This window comes from Oryx dammah, unplaced genomic scaffold (genome assembly GCF_014754425.2).
Source record: "Oryx dammah isolate SB20612 unplaced genomic scaffold, SCBI_Odam_1.1 HiC_scaffold_8, whole genome shotgun sequence".
NCBI lineage: Eukaryota > Metazoa > Chordata > Mammalia > Artiodactyla > Bovidae > Oryx > Oryx dammah.
The window spans coordinates 27,387,719-27,408,711 of record NW_024070192.1 but is presented as its reverse complement, the minus strand read 5'-3'; the positions used below and the strand labels follow the sequence as shown (position 1 = coordinate 27,408,711).

At 49.1% G+C, this 20,993-nt stretch overlaps 1 protein-coding gene across 2 annotated transcripts; it reads left to right on the top strand.

Moving 5' to 3' along the window:
* The first annotated feature begins 1,827 nt into the window (after positions 1–1,827).
* COPS3 (COP9 signalosome subunit 3) lies at positions 1,828–19,891 on the top strand. Of its 2 annotated transcripts, XM_040245785.1 has the most exons (12): positions 1,828–1,988; positions 3,623–3,752; positions 5,840–5,952; positions 6,036–6,085; positions 8,387–8,479; positions 9,653–9,832; positions 11,899–12,039; positions 13,406–13,579; positions 15,517–15,603; positions 17,942–18,055; positions 18,976–19,056; positions 19,303–19,891. In XM_040245785.1, the coding sequence occupies exons 1-12, from the start codon at positions 1,934–1,936 to the stop codon at positions 19,354–19,356; spliced, it is 1,272 nt and encodes a 423-aa protein (XP_040101719.1). In that variant the 5' UTR covers positions 1,828–1,933; the 3' UTR covers positions 19,357–19,891. The 2 variants fall into 2 exon arrangements, with proteins under 2 accessions (XP_040101719.1, XP_040101720.1); XM_040245786.1 differs by lacking the exon at positions 3,623–3,752 and having other exon boundaries at positions 1,851–1,988.
* Positions 19,892–20,993: the final 1,102 nt, after the last annotated feature.

The window sequence follows — 20,993 nt, the reverse complement described above, 5'->3', positions numbered from 1 at the left end:
ACTGAAATGACTGATTTTATTTTTGGCTCCTCTTTGCCACATCCAGGACTTCTCAGACTTCAGTGTGCATCAAGGTTACCTATAGGACTTGTTAAACTCAGACGGCAGGGCACCACCCTCAGAGTTTCTGATGTAGTAAATCTAAAGTGGAATCCAAAAAGTTCCCGGGTGGGACTTAGCTGGTAGTACAGTGGTTAAGAATCACCATGCAATGCAGGAGACAAGAGATGGAACCCTGGTCAGGGAACTAAGATTCCATGTGCCACAGAGCAACTAAGCCCAAGCACCAAAACTACTGAGTCCAGGGCTCCAGAGCCCATGTGCCACAACCAGAGAGTCTGTGCATGCATGCCTGCTTAGTCGCTTTAGTTGTGTCTGGGCCTATGCCACCCTATGGACTGTATCCCACCAGGTTCCTCTGTCCATGGGATTCTCCAGGCAAGAATACTGGAGTGGGTTGCTGGGCTCTCCTCCAGCAGATCTTCCTGACCTAGGGATTGAACCTGCGTCTTTTAGGTCTCCTGGACTGGCAAGCAGGTTCTTTACCACTAGCACCACCTGGGAAGCCCCAGAGTCTGTGGGCCACAAGGAAAGATCCCACATGACATAAGAAAGACCTGACACAGCCAAATAAATCTTTAAAAAAAAAAAGTTCCCAGGTGCTGCTGCTGCTCTTGGCTGGGGAGCACACTTTGAGAACAGATCCCAGTAAATAGGCAAAAAAAAAAAAAAAAATTGAAGTATGACTAGTCCAGTTCAGTTCAGTCGCTCAGTCATGTGCGACCCTTTGCAACCCCATGGACTGCAGCACACAGTAGCTGTGGCTATTTTGAATTCTTGTAGTGCTTAACTTCTCTCAAAACTTCTGGCTTTTATTAAAATCCATGTATATCCATGGAAATGTATCCTATAATTCAAAATATCTGTTCTCTGTTTGAGGACCAAATGTGGCCATACAGCACACAGGGACATCTCTGTCCTACAGTATAAGCGTTAAAGTCATTCATCCATACATGTCATCATCTATACATTCATATATACAAATACATCCATTTATTTCTACCGCTATACCAACATACAATTATTACTATTATATTTCATGTCAACTCACTACTGTAATAGCTTCTTAAATGATTCTCTGAGGTTATCCATGTGAAGCCAGTCTTTTCCAAGTGCAAGTCTGATCATGCCACTCGCCTGCATGAAACTCTCCATTGCTCCCCAATCTTCTCAAGGAAAAATCCAGTAGCTTTAACACGGCTTACTTGACATGGCCCCTGTTTATCTTGCAGCCCCATCTCACATCACCCCTCTCCAGCCATAAGTGTTTTACGTAGTTTATCGTGAGCATTTTACATATGGGGAAACAAGGCAGCGGACAAGGAACTTGCCGAAAGTCGTGGAGCTACTAAGTGCTAGAAAAGGGATTTGAAGGCAGGTTGCCTTCCTGTCTGGACAACTACTACCTGGCTGGAAGAGCCTCAGGGAAGAGATTGCGATTAAGACAGGCGGGTTCCCTGAGTGGGGAAGATCCCCTGGAGAAGGAAATGGCTACCCACTCCAATATTCTTGCCTGGGAAATCCCAGGGACAGAGGAGCCTGGCGGGCTACACAGTCAATAGGGTCGCAATGAGTCGGACACGACAAAGCGACTGAACAACAGCTAGGCGTTCAGTTCCTTCCTTTGCCCACCATCCCCTTTAAATCCAGGGAGCGACTTCACGTGTGCACAGAATGAAGACGGAAGGGAAAAAAACCTGCTTTCCGGCGCGGGCAGCAGCAGAACCGGTTCCATGGAAACAGTAGCCGGGTCCAGGTAGGTAGATCTCGCGGCGCTTGAGCGGCGGAAGTGACGTCACCGCCCTGCGGGCCTCCGGTGGGTCGCCGGCCCTCGTCCCGCGCGCGCCGCCTCCGCCGCCCGGCCACCGGGAACATGGCGTCCGCCCTGGAGCAGTTCGTCAACAGCGTCCGCCAGCTCTCCGCCCAAGGTGAGGCGATGGGCGCGGGCCGCGAGCCTGCGTCCGGGCTGCGGCGGGGGTCTTGGAGCTTGGGCTGGGGCTGAGGAGCGCGCGAGATGGACGACCCCTTCGCCCAGGCCCCGGCCTCCGCCCCCCGCCGTCGGAGCTCGGTCCGTCTCACCTCCCGGAGGCCCTTCCCGACCTGGCCGCGCGGCCGGGCCCCTCGCGGCTGGCCGCGCTCGACCCCCGAGGGCCCTGGCTCCCGGCTCCCTCTTGGGGGGGCGGAGTTGTGGCCGCTGTGAATTTGCCCCTAATTTTCATGCCTTTGGTTGGTTCCTCTCATCGCCTGAGTGTCGTGCCCTGGGCCCAGAATTAAAGTAATTGGCCGCTGTTGTGAGGCCCCTTTCCTCACCCTGTTGGTTCATCTGTGAAATAGAAACGTCCGGACTGCGCGGGCTTGTCAGGAGTGAGCGGGAGGAACCATTAAGGTTGCAGGAGCCGCGTGACCTTGCCCAGACACCCTTCTCTCGGGAATCGCGTCTCCCGGTGTAAGGACCCAGGTGCTGCCCGCCAGGCTGCCCCGAGGTTGCTTCGGTTCCCGGCGCTGCGCAGCGCAACGGTTCTGCCTCGTTTCTCTTAACTGGTAGGAGTTAGGGTCAGGGGTGAGGCTGGCAGTCTCTGGGAGTGAGGAAGGCACTCCCTCATTTGTTTGTGCCACAGACTCTAGTTTCCCGAGGTGACGTGAGGTTAGAAGGTTTGGGTTAAAGTCCTGTCTCAGTTGGGCTTCCCAGGTGGCTGAGTGGTAAGAAATCTGCCTGCCAATGCGGGAGATCCCCTTCGATCCCTGGGTCAGGAAGATCCCATGGAGGAGAAAATGGCAACCCACTCCAGTGTTCTTGCCTGGAGAATCCCATGGACAGAGGAGCCTGGCGGGCTGCAGAGAGTTGGACATGACTGACTTTAGCTGCTGAACACACATGCACCTGTCTCAGTCACTTGGTGACTAACCAAACAACTCATTTCCCAGGTTCAATTTTCTTACTTACAAAACAGAGCCGGGGCCGTGCTGGTGAGCATCAGACAGGATCGCTTGGCCTGGAAGCTTCACACACATGTTTTGTGCAGGCTGCTGCTGTAGGAGCAGGCTGCCCAGCAGAGAGGGGCAGGTCACTTGCCCTGCCTCTGACTGATGTGCCTCACGCCTCCAGCACAGACGGGTGCTGGTGTGGAGTGAGGGCTGGGGTAGAGAAGGAAGGGGGTTGCTGCTCAGAAGATGATGGCATGCAGACTGAAAGTGACGGACGTGGGAATGAAGGCAGAGAGGAGAGGAAGGAGTGGACTGAGAGGCTGAGGAGTGAGATGAAGTCATAGCTGGTGACATTTTGGATACAGAAAGGAGATGAGTTGGTGCTGATGGTAATGTGCACTCTGCTGGGTTGGGGCACTGGAAGTGGGAGTGCGAAACCTTCAGTGGCCAGAGGAAAGTGGGAGACTTAGCACTGAGACCAAAGGCAAAATCATTTGGTGTTTCTGGCCCTTCTGGGTCCTCATCTGAAATGAAGGAGTTGGAAGAAATCACCTTTAGGCACTGGCAGGTCTGAGGTATGACATCTTTTGGTCTGGTGAATGCTGTTCTGAATGGTAGTGTCATTCTTGTTTTCCAGGGCAAATGACTCAGCTTTGTGAACTGATCAACAAGAGTGGGGAGCTTCTGGCGAAGAACTTATCCCATCTGGATACCGTGCTCGGGGCCCTGGACGTCCAGGAGCACTCCTTGGGCGTCCTCGCTGTCTTGTAAGGGCGTCTTCCTTCACGGCTTTGTGCTCGCTCAGCCTCAGCACTGCCCTCTCTGGCTTTGTTTGGTGTAGGAAGTAAGCCCTGTAAACGACAGTGAGCTCTTTGGCACAACTAAAGTCACGTTGTAGCAGTTACCTTTACCTCATTGCAGCTAATCATTGCTTGTATTTTTTGTTCTGCTTTATTATTCTTTTAAATTCTTAATGTTTATACAAATTTTGAAATGTTTTAAAAAATGAATGGTGATCTCAGTTGTGGCACTGTAGTTTGTGTTTATCTGAATACTTTTATTCGTGTGATCCATGGGATTCTCCCCATTTTCTGAATTGAAAAGAGGAAAGAGTGGCAGGACGGGGCAGGAGGCCAAGCTGAGTGAAGTTCCAAGTAATCCAGAGCACCCTGCAGACAAGTTTAAGCTGGTTTAAGACCAAGTTAAACAGACGTTATTCCAGTTGGCCTTTTGAACTCTTGTGACTCTATGTACTTGACGGTTGATTTTTTTTTTTTCTCTTGATGTTTTAGTGTCATAGATTGGGATTTTATGGTTGTTGTGGAAGTTGAAATAATGTAGATGAACTGAGAACAAATTGACCTGAAATGAGGGTCTGGCTTCACTTGAGCTGGCGCTCCTGAGACAGGGGTGCGTCAGGAGGAAGGTGCTGTCAGAGCCCGAGGTCTAGCCTTCGCTCGCAGGATGGTGGTCAGTGGCTGTCGTGTGTCTGAGTGTAAATCTTTACAAATAAGTGACATTCAGGGTTTAGCTCCCCTGTCGTACATGCAGCATCTTGAGGACTCAGTAGCCACTGCTTTAGATGGCGCACACTCGGAACAGGGCCTCCGCTGCGGAAACTTCTGCCAGCTGTGGCTGGCGGATAAAGATTTCTGCTGGCTGTGCTTTCCCATTAAAAGAACAAGTAGCACAATTTGTACCCACTTCAGTTTATGCTGATGTGTGTGTCAAGTGAGATGATGTATGTGAAAGCTTTCTGAAGCTGTAAGATGTTTGACGTTGTATGTCAGTTAGAGGAAACCTGGGAAGAACCCTGACCTGGTTACCAGGTTCCCTGGGTTTGTATCTGTGTTCTGCTGATTACGAGGTGTGGGGCCCTGAGCTGTGTATTTTCGTTTATAAAGTGGAAGGCCCAGTGCCTTACTGACCTATTGTGAAGCCCAAATGAGATTGTTTGGACAGATTTTGATCATTGGGAAGTGTAATTGCTGATGTCAGGTGGCATTGTGATACTGTATAAATGAAAGTACGAGTTGAAAGATGGGGAAATTGTTGTTAGGTGATAACACCTGTTTCATTTTTCTTGAAATGAGTTTAAACCATTCCGTTTTTTCTTTTTTAAAAAGAAGAATTTGAAGTTTTCTTGTAAGCGGTATGTAAGTGGTGGTGGCTTACATAATTTCTCCCCAGAAACCTTTCTCCGACTCCCTTTCAGTGTTTATGGTGGCACCTGGTGGCACCATCTGCCAGGTGACTTGGGATGGGTCATCTTAGTTGTCCCTCTTCCGACCAGTCCACTTCTCTGGTCCTGCCCCACAGCTAGTCCTTCTCCCCTGGGTCTGGGGCAGCACCATGACTGTGAGCCACTGCCATGGCCTCCAGCCAGCCCGTAGCTTCCTCCCTGTCCCCCTTCAATCTGTTCTGCTCAGGGTTTCTAAGTGAGTAAACAGTACTGAACACATTAAAGTGCAAAAGGAAAGTATTTTAAAAATTTTGGGGCTACAAGTTTAAGTTTAGTTACTTTGAGTATTAAGTGGCCTGATATTTGACCTAATTTAACAGAATTTTCTTTTTTTGAAAGTTACTCTCTTTTGGATGTCTTTTATTTCTTGCCTTTTTGCTCTGGGTAAAAGTTGTGCTTTAAGCTTATTTTTCTTAGTCTTTATTTGTGTTTATGTTCTATGTCTTGATTATGCAAAGAACCAGGCCAGCAGAATCTCATAGATTCTGGTTCTTAATTTTTAAAAGTGTCATGACTCCTTTAACTTCACAGAGCATTGGAGGCAGGATGGGCTTCCATATTTCCTGCCACAAGGCCCCAACCAGGACCAGTTGGTTCTTCTCTGTGTTGTAGGTTTGTGAAGTTTTCCATGCCCAGCGTTCCCGACTTTGAGACGCTGTTCTCCCAGGTTCAGCTCTTCATCAGCACCTGCAACGGGGAGCACATCCGCTATGCGACAGACACCTGTAAGGGCAGCGCCTTTTCTTCTCCGTGGATGTGTTCTGCCCTGTACTCACTTACATCTTCAATATTTTGTTATTGTGTCTAGTTGCTGGGCTTTGCCATCAGCTAACAAATGCACTTGTGGAAAGAAAACAGGTAAGAACGTTGTTTGAGTATTTACAGTTTCGTTTCACTTGTGTGTAACCTGTGCAGTGCTCCGAGCATTACGGTCCCAGCCTCGTGCTGAAACCTTGATGCTCAGATACATGTGATGGGTTTGGAGAGTTCAGAACGTCTCCTGGGGGAGCTCTGACCACAGGAGAGGTGCCTCCAGGGTGCAGCTGCTGCTTAAGTTCGGAATAGCCCTTCTAGCGCCCTTCATGTTATAAAATGCAGGTTTTGTTTGTTTGTTTGTTAAACCTTTTGTGTGTGTTAGTTGCTCAGTGATGTCCAACTTTTGCGATCCCTTGGACTATAGCTCGCTAGGCTCCTCTGTCCATGGAATTCTCCAGGCATGAACACTGGAGTGGGTTGCTATTCCCTTCTCCAGGGGATCTTCCTGACCCAGAGATGGAACCTGCGTCTCCCGCATTGCAGGTAGATTCTTTACCATCGAAGCCACCAGGGAAGCCCTTCTTGTTAAATCTTTTGAGTCCCTTGGACTGCAAGGAGATCCAACCAATCCATCCTAAAGGAGATCAGTCCTGGGTGTTCATTGGAAGGACTGATGTTGAAGCTGAAACTCCGATACTTTGGCCACCTGATGCGAAGAGCTGACTCATTTGAAAGGACCCTGATGCTGGGAAAGATTATGGGCAGGAGGAGAAGGGGACGACAGAGGATGAGATGGTTGGATGGCATTACCGACTTGATGGACATGGGTTTGGGTGGACTCCGGGAGTTGGTGATGGACAGGGAGGCCTGGCATGCTGCGGTTCATGGGGTCGCAAAGGGTTGGATGCGACTGAGTGACTGAACTGAACTGATGACCTAATTTTCACTTTATAAGAAGTTGTTAGGTTGGTATAATTAATTGCTGTAAATGCCCTCCACCTGGAGTCCCTAGGTGTTGGTATCTTCCCTAACCTGCTCAGTCTTGTTGCCTTCCTTTCTGAGCCGCAAGAAAGAAGGTCACAGCTATGGTCCCCCTTACCCTGAGAGCTCAGTGAGTGTTTCTTAAAAACTAGGACAACTTAGAACATTCCCTAATGTAACCGCAGCACGACATCAGAAGACAAACATGTATAGAACCCTTTAACACATCTGACCTCATTACGCTTGGACCAGTTGTTTTTGCTAATGTCTTTTGTAACAAAAGACAATCTCAGATCACAGGTTAAATTACATGATTGTGTCTCTTTAGTCTCCTTTATTCATTTTTTTCTTTTAACCTAGCTCTGTAGTTTCAGACGAAGAGTTAAGCAGTATTAATGTGTAGTGTTGTGTCTGAAACTTTGTCATGTTATCTGTCTACAAAGAAGAAAGGAAAGGAAAGTGAAGTCGCTCAGTCGTGTCCGACTCTGCGACCCCCATGGACTGCAGCCTCCCAGGCTCCTCTGTCCGTGGGATTTTCCAGGCAAGAGTACTGGAGTGGGGTGTCATTTCCTTCTCCAGTCTTTAGTCTCCTTTAATCTAGTGAAGTCTTTATTTATTGTGATGCTGACACAGGTTATAATTTGGATGTTTCTTTGTGATTTGAAATTGAACTTTAAAAGACTGATGGTGTGAAAGAGCCTGAAAACAAAGACTCAGTTGATAATTTTGTAGGTGCACTGCCTAACTGTTGTTTGAGGGAGATGGTTAAAAATATCCAATCAGTCTTCACTGAGGAAAGCTTGTGAGTTCCTCCCCTCTTTCACAGTCACATCTTCTCCTCAGAAGCTGATCGCACCTCTCGTGATTCTTGGTCTTGTTATTCACGATCAGGGCAGGAAAATGGTCTGTTTGTAGCTTGTGGTATCGCTTTCAACAGTAATTTACCATCAGGTAAGAGATGTTGCTGAAGAGAATTTACAGGTGACCCCCAGACTGTCCTGCAGAAAAGGGCCAGCACCCGTGTTCTCAGTTAAGTCTCTCCTAAACACGAGCCACTTCTTTGGTTAATGAGTTGGAAAATTGTTGTTTGTTTACCTGTAAATATAACAAACTGTTGAGAACATAATGTTGCTTTTGATTATTGATCTCTATTAATTAGAAAAAGCTTTCTGATTTTAAAAAGTTGTGCTAATTACTGTAAATATGACAATAAACAGCCTAAGACGACATTTTCTGACTGAAGAGAGACAGAAGCTTCTCCAGAGGCTGTGGGACCCCCCGCCTGTCATTTAGAGGAGCCCATCAGTAGGGTCACTCTCATTTAGAGAAGCCTGCCTATAGGGACTTTCACTTGTAAGGGACAGCTTAGGACCAGGCGTGCCGCCCCACTGAGGCCCTAACTAACAGGCCTCTTTCTGACAGCCTCTGCGAGGAATTGGCATCCTTAGGCAAGCCATTGACAAGATGCAGATGAACACAAACCAGCTGACCTCTGTGCACGCCGACCTCTGCCAGGTGAGCACCAGGGGGCCACCCGGGTCAAGGTTGGACGTGGTTGGGATGGCGCCATGTTTTAAGTGTCAGAAGCTGCACTGTTGCTGGAAGGGAATGTTGGGGCTGCTGACCACCAGCCATGGGCTGCCACCCAGCCAGTCAGTGGGAAGTGAGACCAGGTTGGGGTCAGGGGTGGTGCTTGTGACCCTGATAGCACTCCCAGTAGGAGCTCTGGGGCCTGAGAACCAACTGGTTACTTCTCACACCTGAAGATGTCACTTGTTTGTTTATTTTGTGTGACTCGAAACCCAGATGGCAAAGGAGGGATATGTGTAATGAAGCCGGCCTCTACCTGCTCCCCTGCCACCCATCTCTCCTTTCCGGAGGAAGCTGAGTTGATCATTTCTCCTATAGCCCTCCAGAGACAGTTTAGCACACACCAGCAGATACGTGTATATTTCTGTCTCTCTAGTTTAAACACAAATAGTAGCAATCTATACAATGTCTTTTTCCTACATACTGTGTCTTGGAGATGATTTTGTGTTAGTGCTTTATAGCCACAGAGAACTCCATACTGTGGGTTTAGCCAGTCTCTGTGGGGTATCCAGATTGTTCCTTGATGAATAACATGGGATGTGGATTATTCCAACCACATCTTCTCACTTCACATGGAGGTGTGCATTCTTTCCTCCTTTTTTCTCTTGACACACTTCTGTGGTGGAGATGTGACGGGCACACAGTAGAGTTTACGAGTCTCGGGGGTGCAGTGTTTGCACCCCTGTGTGTCTGGTTCCACTGTCGCCACAGGCCCGAGGGCTCTGCCAGTCCTGCTTTCTTGGGCTGCACATTCTCTGCTCATAGCCAAGGGAGTCAGAGCAGGCAGGGAGAGGTCTGAGAGGAGCTGCGCCCATGCCTCCAGGGCAGCGGAGAGCAGAGCCCACACTCGTGCATCTTCTATAGATGGCCAGGCTTTGCTTCGCTTGTGAGCTCTTCATGTCACAGCCGGTTAGCCTTTCCCGAAGAAATGCTGTTTTATGCCAAATGCCTAAGAAGATGGACGTGTCAACGTTTAAATCATTCTAGTCAAGTCAGATGTAAAGCCAGGTGTTTTCTAGAACTTTCTGGGTTTTCTCCTTTTGCTCATGTGTGCTGAGGTGCATGTGGAGTGATGGCTGCGTGCATCTCTCGCCACAGCTGTGTTTGCTGGCAAAGTGCTTTAAGCCGGCCCTGCCGTACCTGGACGTGGACATGGTGGACATCTGCAAGGAGAACGGGGCCTACGACGCCAGGCACTTCCTGTGCTACTACTACTACGGCGGGATGGTCTACACCGGCCTGAAGAACTTCGAGCGGGCACTCTACTTCTATGAGCAGGTGGTCCCTCCCCCAGCTCGGGCGTATGAGCCTGTGTGGTCAGAGAGGCATGCCTTGCCTGGTGGCAGGGGCCCAAGGCAGGGAGGGACTCGAATTCTGTCTGGTGCGGGTTGAGTTCTGTGTGTCTCTGGATGTTTGTGGAGCCCAGTGATCTTTGTCACGTCTTCTTGTTCTGAAATGAGGTGTGAAGTTGGGTTAAGTTTTTTGCTTTTTTTTTTTTCCTTCGGTCCATGCTGCATGGCTTGCAGTGTCTTAGTTCCCCAAGCAAGGACTAAACTCTGGGCCATAGCAGTGAAAGCACTAAACCCTAACCCTGATCTGTCAGGGAATTCCCAAGTGTTTCTTCTTTTAATAAATAAGACATTCTCCTGGTTCATAATTCAGATAATGTAAAGGAGTTCAGAGAAAAAAGTGCCTCCCCTCCACCGTTTTGTGTCTGATGAGATGTGTGTTTCTGGAGGTTCACTCAGGGCCTAAAAAGACAGGACTGGGAATAAACAGTGTTTTAAGATGAACTTGTCAGATTTTCAGAAGTTCCGTTTGATTCGGAGTGCACGTTCTGGTAATCAAAGGTGCTCTGAACCTTGGAGGAGCTCAGAGTGTATCTGAGATGCTGTGCAAACATGTGCACATGCCCGTGAGTGCGCGTGGCCTTGGTCAGCAGGACTGCCCAGGTTTGCTGGGGCCTGGGACAGGGCGACTGGAGGTTCTGCTGGGCAGGGGACGTGACTGATACCAGACAGGCGTCTTTTCTTACTGCTTTTCTGAAACATTCCAAAAGATATACTTGCTAAAAAAAAAAAAGAAAGAAACACTTGAGATCACACAGCATTACATAAAGTGACGAGTGAGAGCTGCGTCCACCTGTCACCCTGAGTGCAGGTGGCCCTGGGTGCTCCCTGGCCCCTGGTGGGCAGGCCCCTCAGCAGGTCCTGCTGCTTCGTGTGAAAGTGGTGCTTGTGTCCTTGTGCTCTTACAGGAGTGTTTCTGTGGAATAACTCAGAACGGCCTTAGAGGCCCAGGGGCTTGGATTTTGTTTGGGACATTTGGGCTGATTTGGGTGATAGATTTGGATTCTTAACCTTCATGAATCCATGTGAATGTAGAAAGGCAGCCGCAGAATAGGAGGAAATACTTGCAGGTGATGTTTCTGAAAAGAGACTCATATCCGGAATGTGCAGAGCTGTCAGAAATTCAACAGTAAAAGCCCTGAAGTTTTAAAACAGGCGACAGATTTGAATAGACATTTTTTCAGAGAATATATACAGATGGCCAGAAGCCCTGATCAAAAGAGAAATGCAACTCAGAGCCACAGTGTGGCACCAGGTCACACAGCAGGCTCTTGTGATGGGGGTGCTGGCTGCTGACAGGGGTGTGGGGTTCCTCAAAAGGTTACACCTGAAACCTGCATGTGACCCAGCACTTTCATTCCCAGGGTTGAGAGAAGTGAACACCTGAGAGAAGTGACCGCAGACATCCACCTAGACACGCACGTGCATGTCCTCGGCAGTGGGAGCCGTGCGGCCAGATGCCCACCCGCCGAAGCGGTCTCTGTTTACGTGGAGCACCGTGTGCCTGAAACAGAATAGGTTGTGACACAGGCTATTTCAGTGTATGCCCTGGAAGTGTCACGGTGAAACTGCTCACATAAGACCCTGTGAAGCCATTTATGGGAACTTCCGGCACTCCAGTGGTTAGGATTCCATGCTCTCACTGCCAAGGGCCTGGGTTTAATCCCTGGTCAGGGAACTGAGAGTCCATGAGCTACACAGCACAGCCAAGTGGGGGGGAAAAAAGCCATTAATATGAAATGTCCAGAGCAGGCAAGTCCAACAAGAATTGAAGTGGAGGAATGGATGGCTGGGGAGGGGAGTATGGGCAGTGACCCCTGCCCAGCAGGGTTTCTTTTTAGGAGGGTGAAAGTGTCCTGAAATTAGGTAGGGGGAACAGTTGCACAACTTGGTGATCATGCCAGAGCCCAGTTGTCATTAAAGGCAGTGACTGGGTGTCAGTACTATCTTCCGAATTCACACTCTGTCCTCACTCTGATGTTCCTCTCCACCCAGGCCATCACCACGCCTGCCATGGCCGTCAGTCACATCATGCTGGAGTCGTATAAGAAGTATATCCTAGTCTCTCTGATCCTGCTGGGCAAAGTACAGCAGCTGCCGAAATACACCTCTCAGATTGTGGGTAGATTCATTAAGGTGAGCTTTCAAAACAGTGATTTCTCAGCTGACATGTTCTGTTCCTACAAAGTTGTGGTGATACATAATTCTGTAATCTATGTGACTTGACTCTCCTGGCATCTTCAATTAGCAGACGTTCTCGACGTCCCCTGGGCATCTGGCAGGACCCTGACTCGTCCATGCCCACCAACCCCCTGATGGGGTGGGGTGTTCCGGGAATCTGCGTCCATGTTCTTGCTCTGGGTGGTCATGGCGTAGGGGTTTAAGGTTCTGATAGAGCAGTGCTTATGCTCTGTTGGACTTGAACTCTGATCAAGTGCTGGGAGATCCTCTTAGACCCCAAGCTTTGCTCACTGAGCTGCTATGGTTTTCCTAAGGACTCGGCCCCAGGACCACGTGGAGAAATGACCTCCTTTTTAATTTTCTCGTAATTCATGCTTATTTTAAATTGAAGTCACTATCATTTGATAACAATTTTGTGCTGACCCTCCTTGAACAAAACTCAAAGTTTCAGGAGGTCAGTTTGAAAGTCTTCCTGATGTGAAGGTTTCTGTGCTGTCTTGTTGAGCGTTGCCCATGTCCTTCAGCTACCCATCGTGGTTCTTGGGCTCCAGGGTGCCTGTCACAGATGGGCATTTGGGGGTGGGTGAGAGGTCCTCGGAGCCCGCTAAAGAGTGACGCGGGTTTGGAGAACTCCTGCAGGTGGCCCCCATGGCCCTGGAGTGACCTGTTCCAGGAGGAGCACTTTCGTAAGTGGGGTCCTCATGACTCACCTCCTTCACAAGAGCTGCGGTTTGTCTGCAGGGTTAACGGAGTGGTGACGAGGGCTCAGGCATCAGGGTAGGGCTGCTGCTTGAGCCAGGTCTGCCCATGCTGATCAGCACCGCTCGCCCGCTCCTGCAGCCCTGCCCTGTGTCTGCCGGGACTATGAGGAGCCGTATTGCCCAGGTGGTGGGCCCAGCTCAGCTCTGAGGGGCCCTCAGCCCAGGGGTCTCTTGTTCCCCCGGAAGCAGTCAGTTGTCCCATGGCACCTGGTGAGGCACGTGTGGAGCAAGAGGGGGCTGAGAAGGGTGGGTGTTTGCCTCCTTTCTTCCCAGGTGGTTTATCTGGGACAAGTCAGGAGCTGCCTGTGAGAAAAAGGCCTGTGGCCGTCACTGCAGGCTCCAGGCCTGCTCTGTGCTACACAAGGAGCACCATGGTAAACTTCTCTCCTTGGTCTTTAAAACCAGGCATTTGCTTAGAGTAACTTACAGTTTGCTGGGTAACAGTAAGGGACACTGGACCTCCTTGCTCCACAGTTAGTGCCACGTTCCCTTTTGCGTCTCACACAGGCTGTGTTCTGCTAACTGTCGAATCTTGTTTCTTCCCACCTGCACACCTTTAGCCTCTTAGCAATGCATACCACGAGTTAGCGCAAGTGTACTCCACCAACAACCCCTCGGAGCTCCGCAGCCTGGTGACCAAGCACAGCGAGATCTTTACACGCGACAACAACATGGGGCTGGTGAAGCAGTGCCTGTCCTCGCTGTATAAGAAGAACATCCAGAGACTCACCAAGGTGCAGCCCTGTGGGCCTTCAGAGCCGGGCTCCGTTCCCCCGTCCTTGTCTGCACTGGGGCAGCAGCTCAAGGGTCCCAGCCGGTCCCATGGGGACTTTGAGGGGGCCCTTTCCAGGGCTAGTGTGGGGTATTTGAGAAGAAGAGCAGGCGAAGAAGAAGCGGGGAGGAGACATGGCTGCTCTGGGAGGCAGACAGGTAACTGAAGGGAGGGAGATGGGCCGGGCAGATGCTAAGGGTACAGCTGTGCAGCCCAGGACCTCACAGCAGGCTAACCCACCTGTGGGCACTTGGCTGGTGCACTTGGGCTGGGGAAGGTAAGCCAACTGTGTAGTTTTTATTTTTTAAGATGAAAATAGACCCAGTGGCTTTTGATGTTGGAAAATATGCTTGCCATCAAGCGTTAAGACTGTCCAGGAAAGTGTAAAAAGAAAACAAAGCCTTATGTGAGCCAGAGAGATAGAGGTGTTCACTGCAGGTAATGGGAAACCAGCAAAGAACAGCTGCAGTGAGCGGGGAAGGGGCAGCTCTTCCCCCGAGACGCAGCCCTGCGAGGACGCAGTGGACGAGATGGCTGTCTGCTGGGCAGCCGGGGACACGGGATTGTCACGGGGGCTCAGACCTGCTCCACAGTCATATTCTGGGGACATTTCTCTGGATCTGTCTGCTCCATGTATGCGAACACTCCCACTGACTGTAACCAGGGTCATATGCTGTGTGCTGTTCTACATCCTTTTTCTGGTTTCCATGGCAATGTAAGCCTGTATCACAGTGACTGTACATTGTGCTTTGTTGTACAGACGATCATAACTTTCTCAGCCAGTTCTCTTCTGATGGACAGTCAAGCGGAAGTTTCTTACTTTGAAAAGAAAAATGACAGTTCTGTATATTTCGAAATGTTCCCTTTTCTAGTCCTCACTGGTGCTAAACTACCGAGATACTTAGAATTCACAGGAGTTTCATTGGGAAGGAGGTGCTACTCTGAACTAAAGTATATATAGAGTTTTTTTGGTCATTGGCTTACCAAGAATTTTCAACATCAGAATCTTAACAAGGCCTGCTTTGAAAATGCATTGTATTTACAGCTGGTAGTGGTAAATATTGCCAGCTGCTCTAAAAAAGGGGGCTCTTTTAATTTGTTCCTGAAAGGCGTTTTCATCAGGTCCCAGGCAGACCATGATAAACACTGGTTTCCTTTTAACCCTCAATGTGTTTACACATTCTGACTTTGAATTTTGAAGGATGAATCTGTTTTGTTTTTTTTTTTTAATTTCATATTATTTACAAGGTAATATATTTACAATACAAAATGCAAAGACCCAAAAATCTCCACCCAGTCCCTATACTGCAGTGGGCCTTTTCTTTCCCAGAGGCAGCCCCGTGTCACTGCTTCCCGGGCATCCCCGCAGAGACTGTATAAGCACGTGCATTCACACACATGTGTGCTGTCACACACATGCACAGTTTCCTTGTTCAGAGATCTGAGCCAGATATAGACCCTGTTCTGTGTCCCTTTTTACATTTAAGATGTGCATGTCTTCAATTTCAGCTCATGAAAAGCATCCTCACTTTGTAAGGCTTTTTATAGCCGTGTAGGAATCCATTTGTGTGGTTTCGCTGCACTCAGCCAGTCCTCTGCTGACAGACATCTGGGCAGTTCCGACCTTTGCCATCACAGGTAGAGCTGCAGCGAGCACCCTGGCACACACGTCATTCTAGACCCAGGAAGCATGTGGAGGGTGTTTCCTAGAAGTCATTGCTCTAGAAAAGTGATGCTGAAACCTTAGCTCATGCAGTTCAAGTCATCTTTGCAACAGAAAGCTAGCTTGTACACTCTTGAGAAGCAAGCGATCAGTGACTCAGTAGGAGTCTACGCATTTAGTAGAATTTCTCTCTTCAGTCTGTTTCTACCTATGATTGATTAACTTCTGAATTTCAGACATTTTTAACACTGTCGTTACAAGATATGGCAAGTCGTGTGCAGCTGTCCGGGCCTCAGGAGGCAGAAAAGTATGTCCTGCACATGGTAAGTGTGTTTTCTGTTTTCAGAAGTAAGTTACTGGAGTTTTGTCCTTGTAAAGGTTATTGGTGTTTGCCTTGGGAGGCGTAGAGGAGGAGGCAGGGCACCCAGTGGCGCCGCTGTGGGTGATCCGTCAGCTTCCTCACAGTTGGGGTTTTCCTGGGACGTGTGCACGTGTCCTGCACGGTCGTATCCTGAGGACGTTCTTGGTCATCACAGCCAGGGAGTGCTGCTCATAGCAAGCGGAGCCGGGTCCTGCACACGGGGGGCGCTCCCACCACAAAGAATTCTCTGGCTCAAAACGTCAATACTGCCAAGCCTGAAAAATCCTGTCCTACTATGTAAAATTTATGAAGGCAGGGATTTTTGTTTTTAAATAAGATTTAATTTTTTTATTGTGATTTGAGGTTTACTGCCAAATTGAGGGCAAAGTACAGCGTTCCCAGTCCCCACACACAATCATAGCCTCCCCTGATCAGTGTCCCCACCAGACTGGGCCCTTGTCATAGCTGAAGGTCCTCCACTGACAGGTCTTCATCCAGAGTCGTTAGTTTACATCAGGTTTGTTCACGTGTTGGACACTCTGTGGGTTTGGATAAATGTGCGTGTACGTGAATCTGTCATGACCGCATCGCCTGGAGCATCCACTCTGCCCTGCAGATGCCCTGTGCTCTGCCTGTTCCTTACCACCCCTCCCACTACTGACCTTTTCATTTTCTCCAGTTTTGCTTTTTTCACAATGTCATATGGTTGGAGTCATACAGTGTGCAGCCTTCTCAAACCAGGTTCCAGCCCTGCATCTGCCTAGAAAGGTTCTTTTTAATCCTGGCTTATAGTGTCCCACTTTTAGCGGTGCCCCATTTTTGAGCTTCTTATGAAAGGGAACGTACAGCCTGTGTGCTCAGGGGTCTGGCTGTCTCTGCCCAGCATCACAAGCCCCATGCACTGTGTTGTGTGCTGTTGCAGCCGGCTCATGTTCAGGGTTGCAGCGTTTCACGGCACGAGTCCATCAGGTAGACATGGCGGTGGTTTCCTGTCGTGGTTTTTACATAGCACGCTGCTGGCGAACCCAGTGTGCTTTTCCACTAGGTGTGTTCTGTCTGCTGTGAGATCCTCCGTGTGCTCACAGAGTCAGGGAGTCACGCCTTGTGTTCGGTTGTGTTGGGCTGTGGGCACTTTATTAACTAGGACCACGTCCCCCGGGCTGGGCAACCAGCCCAGGCAGCTCAGCTCCACCATCCCAGATGGAGCGTTGGTGTGTCAGGAATGACAGCACCCTTTTGGGATTTTCTATCGGCTGCTCCCTTTTTAGCTGCATGGGCAGGATTTGGCTATGAGGATCAGTCAACTTAATCCCCGGTTGTTGATGCAAATAAAAAATGTACACTTTGAAGCTGCCTTGGAATCAGCATTGGTAGGAAAATTTTCTTAAAGGAGCAGAGGATAATTGCTACTGGAGTGAACCAAAATTTTGTTAGGGCTTCACTTTCGTAAAACTCAAGGACAATTTCAATTATATTTCATAGAAGTTGTCTAGAGATGCAAGGGTGCTTCAGAATATCTGTGCCAGAGAAGCCAGACACACAGGACCACGCACTGTCTGACTCCACTTCCACGAAACCTCCAGAACAGGCATGTGCACAGTGTGGAGAGTGCACAGCTGGAGGTGGGGCTTGAGAGGAGGAGGCTGGGCAGTGACTGCGCAGATAGGGCAGGGGCCCCGGGTAGCAGTGAGACCTTTTGACACTGGGTGGAGGTGGTGCCTGTGCATCACAGGTGTAGTTGAATCTACTGAGTTGTTCCCTTTAAAATGGTTGACTAGGAGATGTCCCTGGTGGCCTTTCAGTCCTTGGTTGGGGAACTAGGATCCTGCAGGCCACGTGGCACAGTCGAAGTGAAGTGAAGTCGCTCAGTCGTGTCCGACTCTTGGCGACCCGTGGACTGTAGCCCACCAAGCTCCCCCGTCCATGGGATTCTCCAGGCAAGAATACTGGAGTGGGTTGCCATTTCCTTCTCCAGGGGATCTTCGCGACCCAGGGATCAAACCCAGATCTCCCACATTGCAGGCAGACATTTTAACCTCTGCACCACCAGGGAAGCCCCGTGGCACAGTCGAAGAAAAGGTTAACTCACTTTATGTGGATTTTACTCCTTAGTCTCTCATGGTGCCCTGCACATATTAGGTATTTAAGAGAGGGAAGAGAGTTGAAGAAACAGGTGGAGCCTAAAACACTTACAGATTGATTTCCTTGTTGCTCTCTGTGATTTCCCCTGACTGTGTTGAAACACCACTTATTCACATAATGTTTGGGGCTAAACTATTTTACTGATTTCTCTTTTATAGATAGAAGATGGTGAGATTTTTGCAAGTATTAATCAGAAGGATGGGATGGTCAGTTTCCACGATAACCCTGAAAAATACAACAACCCTGCCATGCTTCACAACATTGACCAGGAGGTAACAGAAACGCCAGTGCTCTGGGCTGATGTCTGTGATGTTATACTTGAAGTGCTGCTTCAGTGTTCCAGGATAATTTTAGTTTTAAATATGGGTAGTTCCCAACTAGTTTCCAAGAACATCTAATTTCCTAGAAAGTTAATTTCAAAATGACTCTTCCTGATTGTCTGGTTATAAATAAATGGTAGGTTAGCATCCTTGTCCGGTTTGTCAGAGCCTCCCTCAACTCCTGAAATGCTTGGGAGAGTACAGCATTCTGGGAGGGAGGCGGGAGTCAGTGCACTTGTCTGACAGAGTGCAGTTTCATGTGTACCCAGAAACCACTTACACAGTGGAGCCTTCAGTAACTTGAATCTGGAGTCCCGGCTCAGAAGATCAGGGGTGAGCGGGCAGCGGGGAGGAAGGCCAGCCGCGGTTCCCGCTAGGGAGCAGCCAGGGATCAGGGAGCCGCTGCCTCTGCACCGCAGCCCGTGCTGCTCTCAGGGCCTCTGGGCGTAAGCTGGGCTCGCGGGGCCCAGCTGGCTTCTTACCTCTGATAGGCAAATGGATTCAACCAAACAGCTTCAGAATATGAAAAGCAGTAAGTCACCAGAGTCTCTTTTTGGCAATTCCAAATTTTTTAAAACCCTGAAAGCTGGAAGTATTTTTTGTAACTCGTTTGGTGTCAAATGCCACCTGAAATGACACTTATGTGAACATTTTTAGGTTTCACTGCCAAAGACGGTCATGTGTTTAGTTTAATTATGGGGTGGCAGGCAATGTGCACTGTTGGTGCTGTGTTAACTGTCTGATCCCAAATTCTGACTCCAGAACCTGTCTGGCTCAAGGCTGTGACCTTGTAGCACCCAAATAGTCTAGGCTCAAAAGGATAAACTTGCTCTGAACCCACCTGCTCAGCCTGTCCACCTGCCTCCACACAGATGCTGAAGTGTATAGAGCTGGACGAGCGGCTGAAGGCCATGGACCAGGAGATCACAGTGAACCCCCAGTTCGTGCAGAAGGTGATTGGGGCCCCCTAGTTAACAGAAGTATGCTGGAGGGAGCTGGGTGGTGTCCCTGTAATAGTGAAGTTCACGGAGACGTGCTCATGAAGAACATTTCCACACTCCAGGCTGGAAGTGTGTTTAGGGGTGGGGGTGGGGGTCCTGGAACTGCCTCCCTGTTACAGGGGGTGATATCCTCTGGGGCTGCTGGCAGGAAGCTCTTGCCCGGGCAGACAAGTGCACTGACTCCCGCCTCCCTCCCAGAGCATGGGGTCACAGGAAGATGACTCAGGAAACAAGCCATCCAGTTACTCCTGAAGCTGTCACCCATCCTGAGTTAGAGAAGCCATCGCCCATCCCTGTGGCCAGACAGGTGTCGGGAGGCGGCTAAAGGATCAGGCCCATCTCACCTGGACGTAGAGAACAGTGTGTTCTGTTTTGATGTCTTCAGTCATGTGTGCTTTCAGTAAACCATTCTCTCTGTGAAGAAAGGAAAACATTTTCAAACTTTAAAGCCTGTTGTGGGTTTATTTATCCTCAGATTAATGTTATTGTTGCATTAAATCTGTCTTTTTGTTTTAAATTATTTGAACATTGATGCATCTTCTGTATCACCTTTTCCCTCTGAAAAGCTTTTATAGAACATGTTCATTCTGAACAGATGTAGATTTTAGGAGTTGTTGGAAGGTTTGAATCTAAAGTTGATATCAGTTGCCTTAAAAAAAAGCTGAGAGGAGAAAAAACGTCTGGGAGAATCTCTCAGGCAGAATCCAGTGTTTCAGAATTAAATTACCATGCATGTGAGCCATAGGATGCATTCTGAATTAAAGAGATACCCTTTTAGTCTTGGGAACCTTCGTGTTTGTGGCACTCTTCTGTTTGTGAGATGAAGGGCAGACTTGCCCCGTCTTTCTCTACAAGCATTTCCTGTCTACCTGCACAGCTGCGTTTGGATTCTGCTCAGGGTCCCCCTCTTCAGGACTCTGGGATGCATCTGACTCGGGTTCCCTGAGTTGGTCCCAGGATGGTGTGGAGACTGAAAAGTGCGGTCGGATACAGTAGAATTAGGTCCGTAAAGAGCGTCTCCCTTGTGAGTAACAGTCACTGTTTATAATGCGTCAGGTTGTGTGATCACTACATTTTCATTGTTTACAAAAGGAAACTCTGAAATACCATGCCAGAGGAACTCTGAAATCTCATGCCTAAGGAGTCACCCCAGTAGAAAGGCTTTGAGGCTGTGTGGTCCATCATGCCACCCACTGCTGTGCTGCAGGAAGGTGGCCACGGAGCATCTGATCCATAAGTGCATGGATGAGGCTGGGTCGCAGTGACCCTGGGCTGGCTGTGACCACCCACCCACCCACCCCCGCCCCCCTGTCCAGACTGCTCCCCAACTCAGGTGAGCTGCTTCGTTTCCATGCTATTTTACACAGGTTTGTACTTGCTGCTGCTGCTGCTGCTGCTAAGTCACTTCAGTCGTGTCCGACTCTGTGTGACCCCATAGACGGCCACCCACCAGGCTCCCCTATCCCTGGGATTCTCCAGACAAGAACACTGGAGTGGGTTGCCATTTCCTTCTCCAGTGCATGAAAGTGAAAAATGAAAGGGAAGTCGCTCAGTCGTGTCCAACTCTTAGTGACCCCATGAACTGCAGCCTACCAGGCTTTTCTCTCCATGGGATTTTCCAGGCAAGAGTACTGGAGTGGGGTGCCATCGCCTTCTCCGGCTTATACTTAGGAAATACTGAATGGAAATTTCCCTTCTATCAATGTGGCGAATTACACATAGTTTTGTTTTGTTAAAAACAACTGGACAACTTCTGATTTACCCAGATCTGAATTAAAATCACCTAAAACATGTTTGAGAATTCTAGTAGGTGGCAGTCATGGCTATTTAAGGCAAGGGTTCTGATGTGGACACTGTTGATTTTCCCCCAAGATAGTGGTTCACTAAAA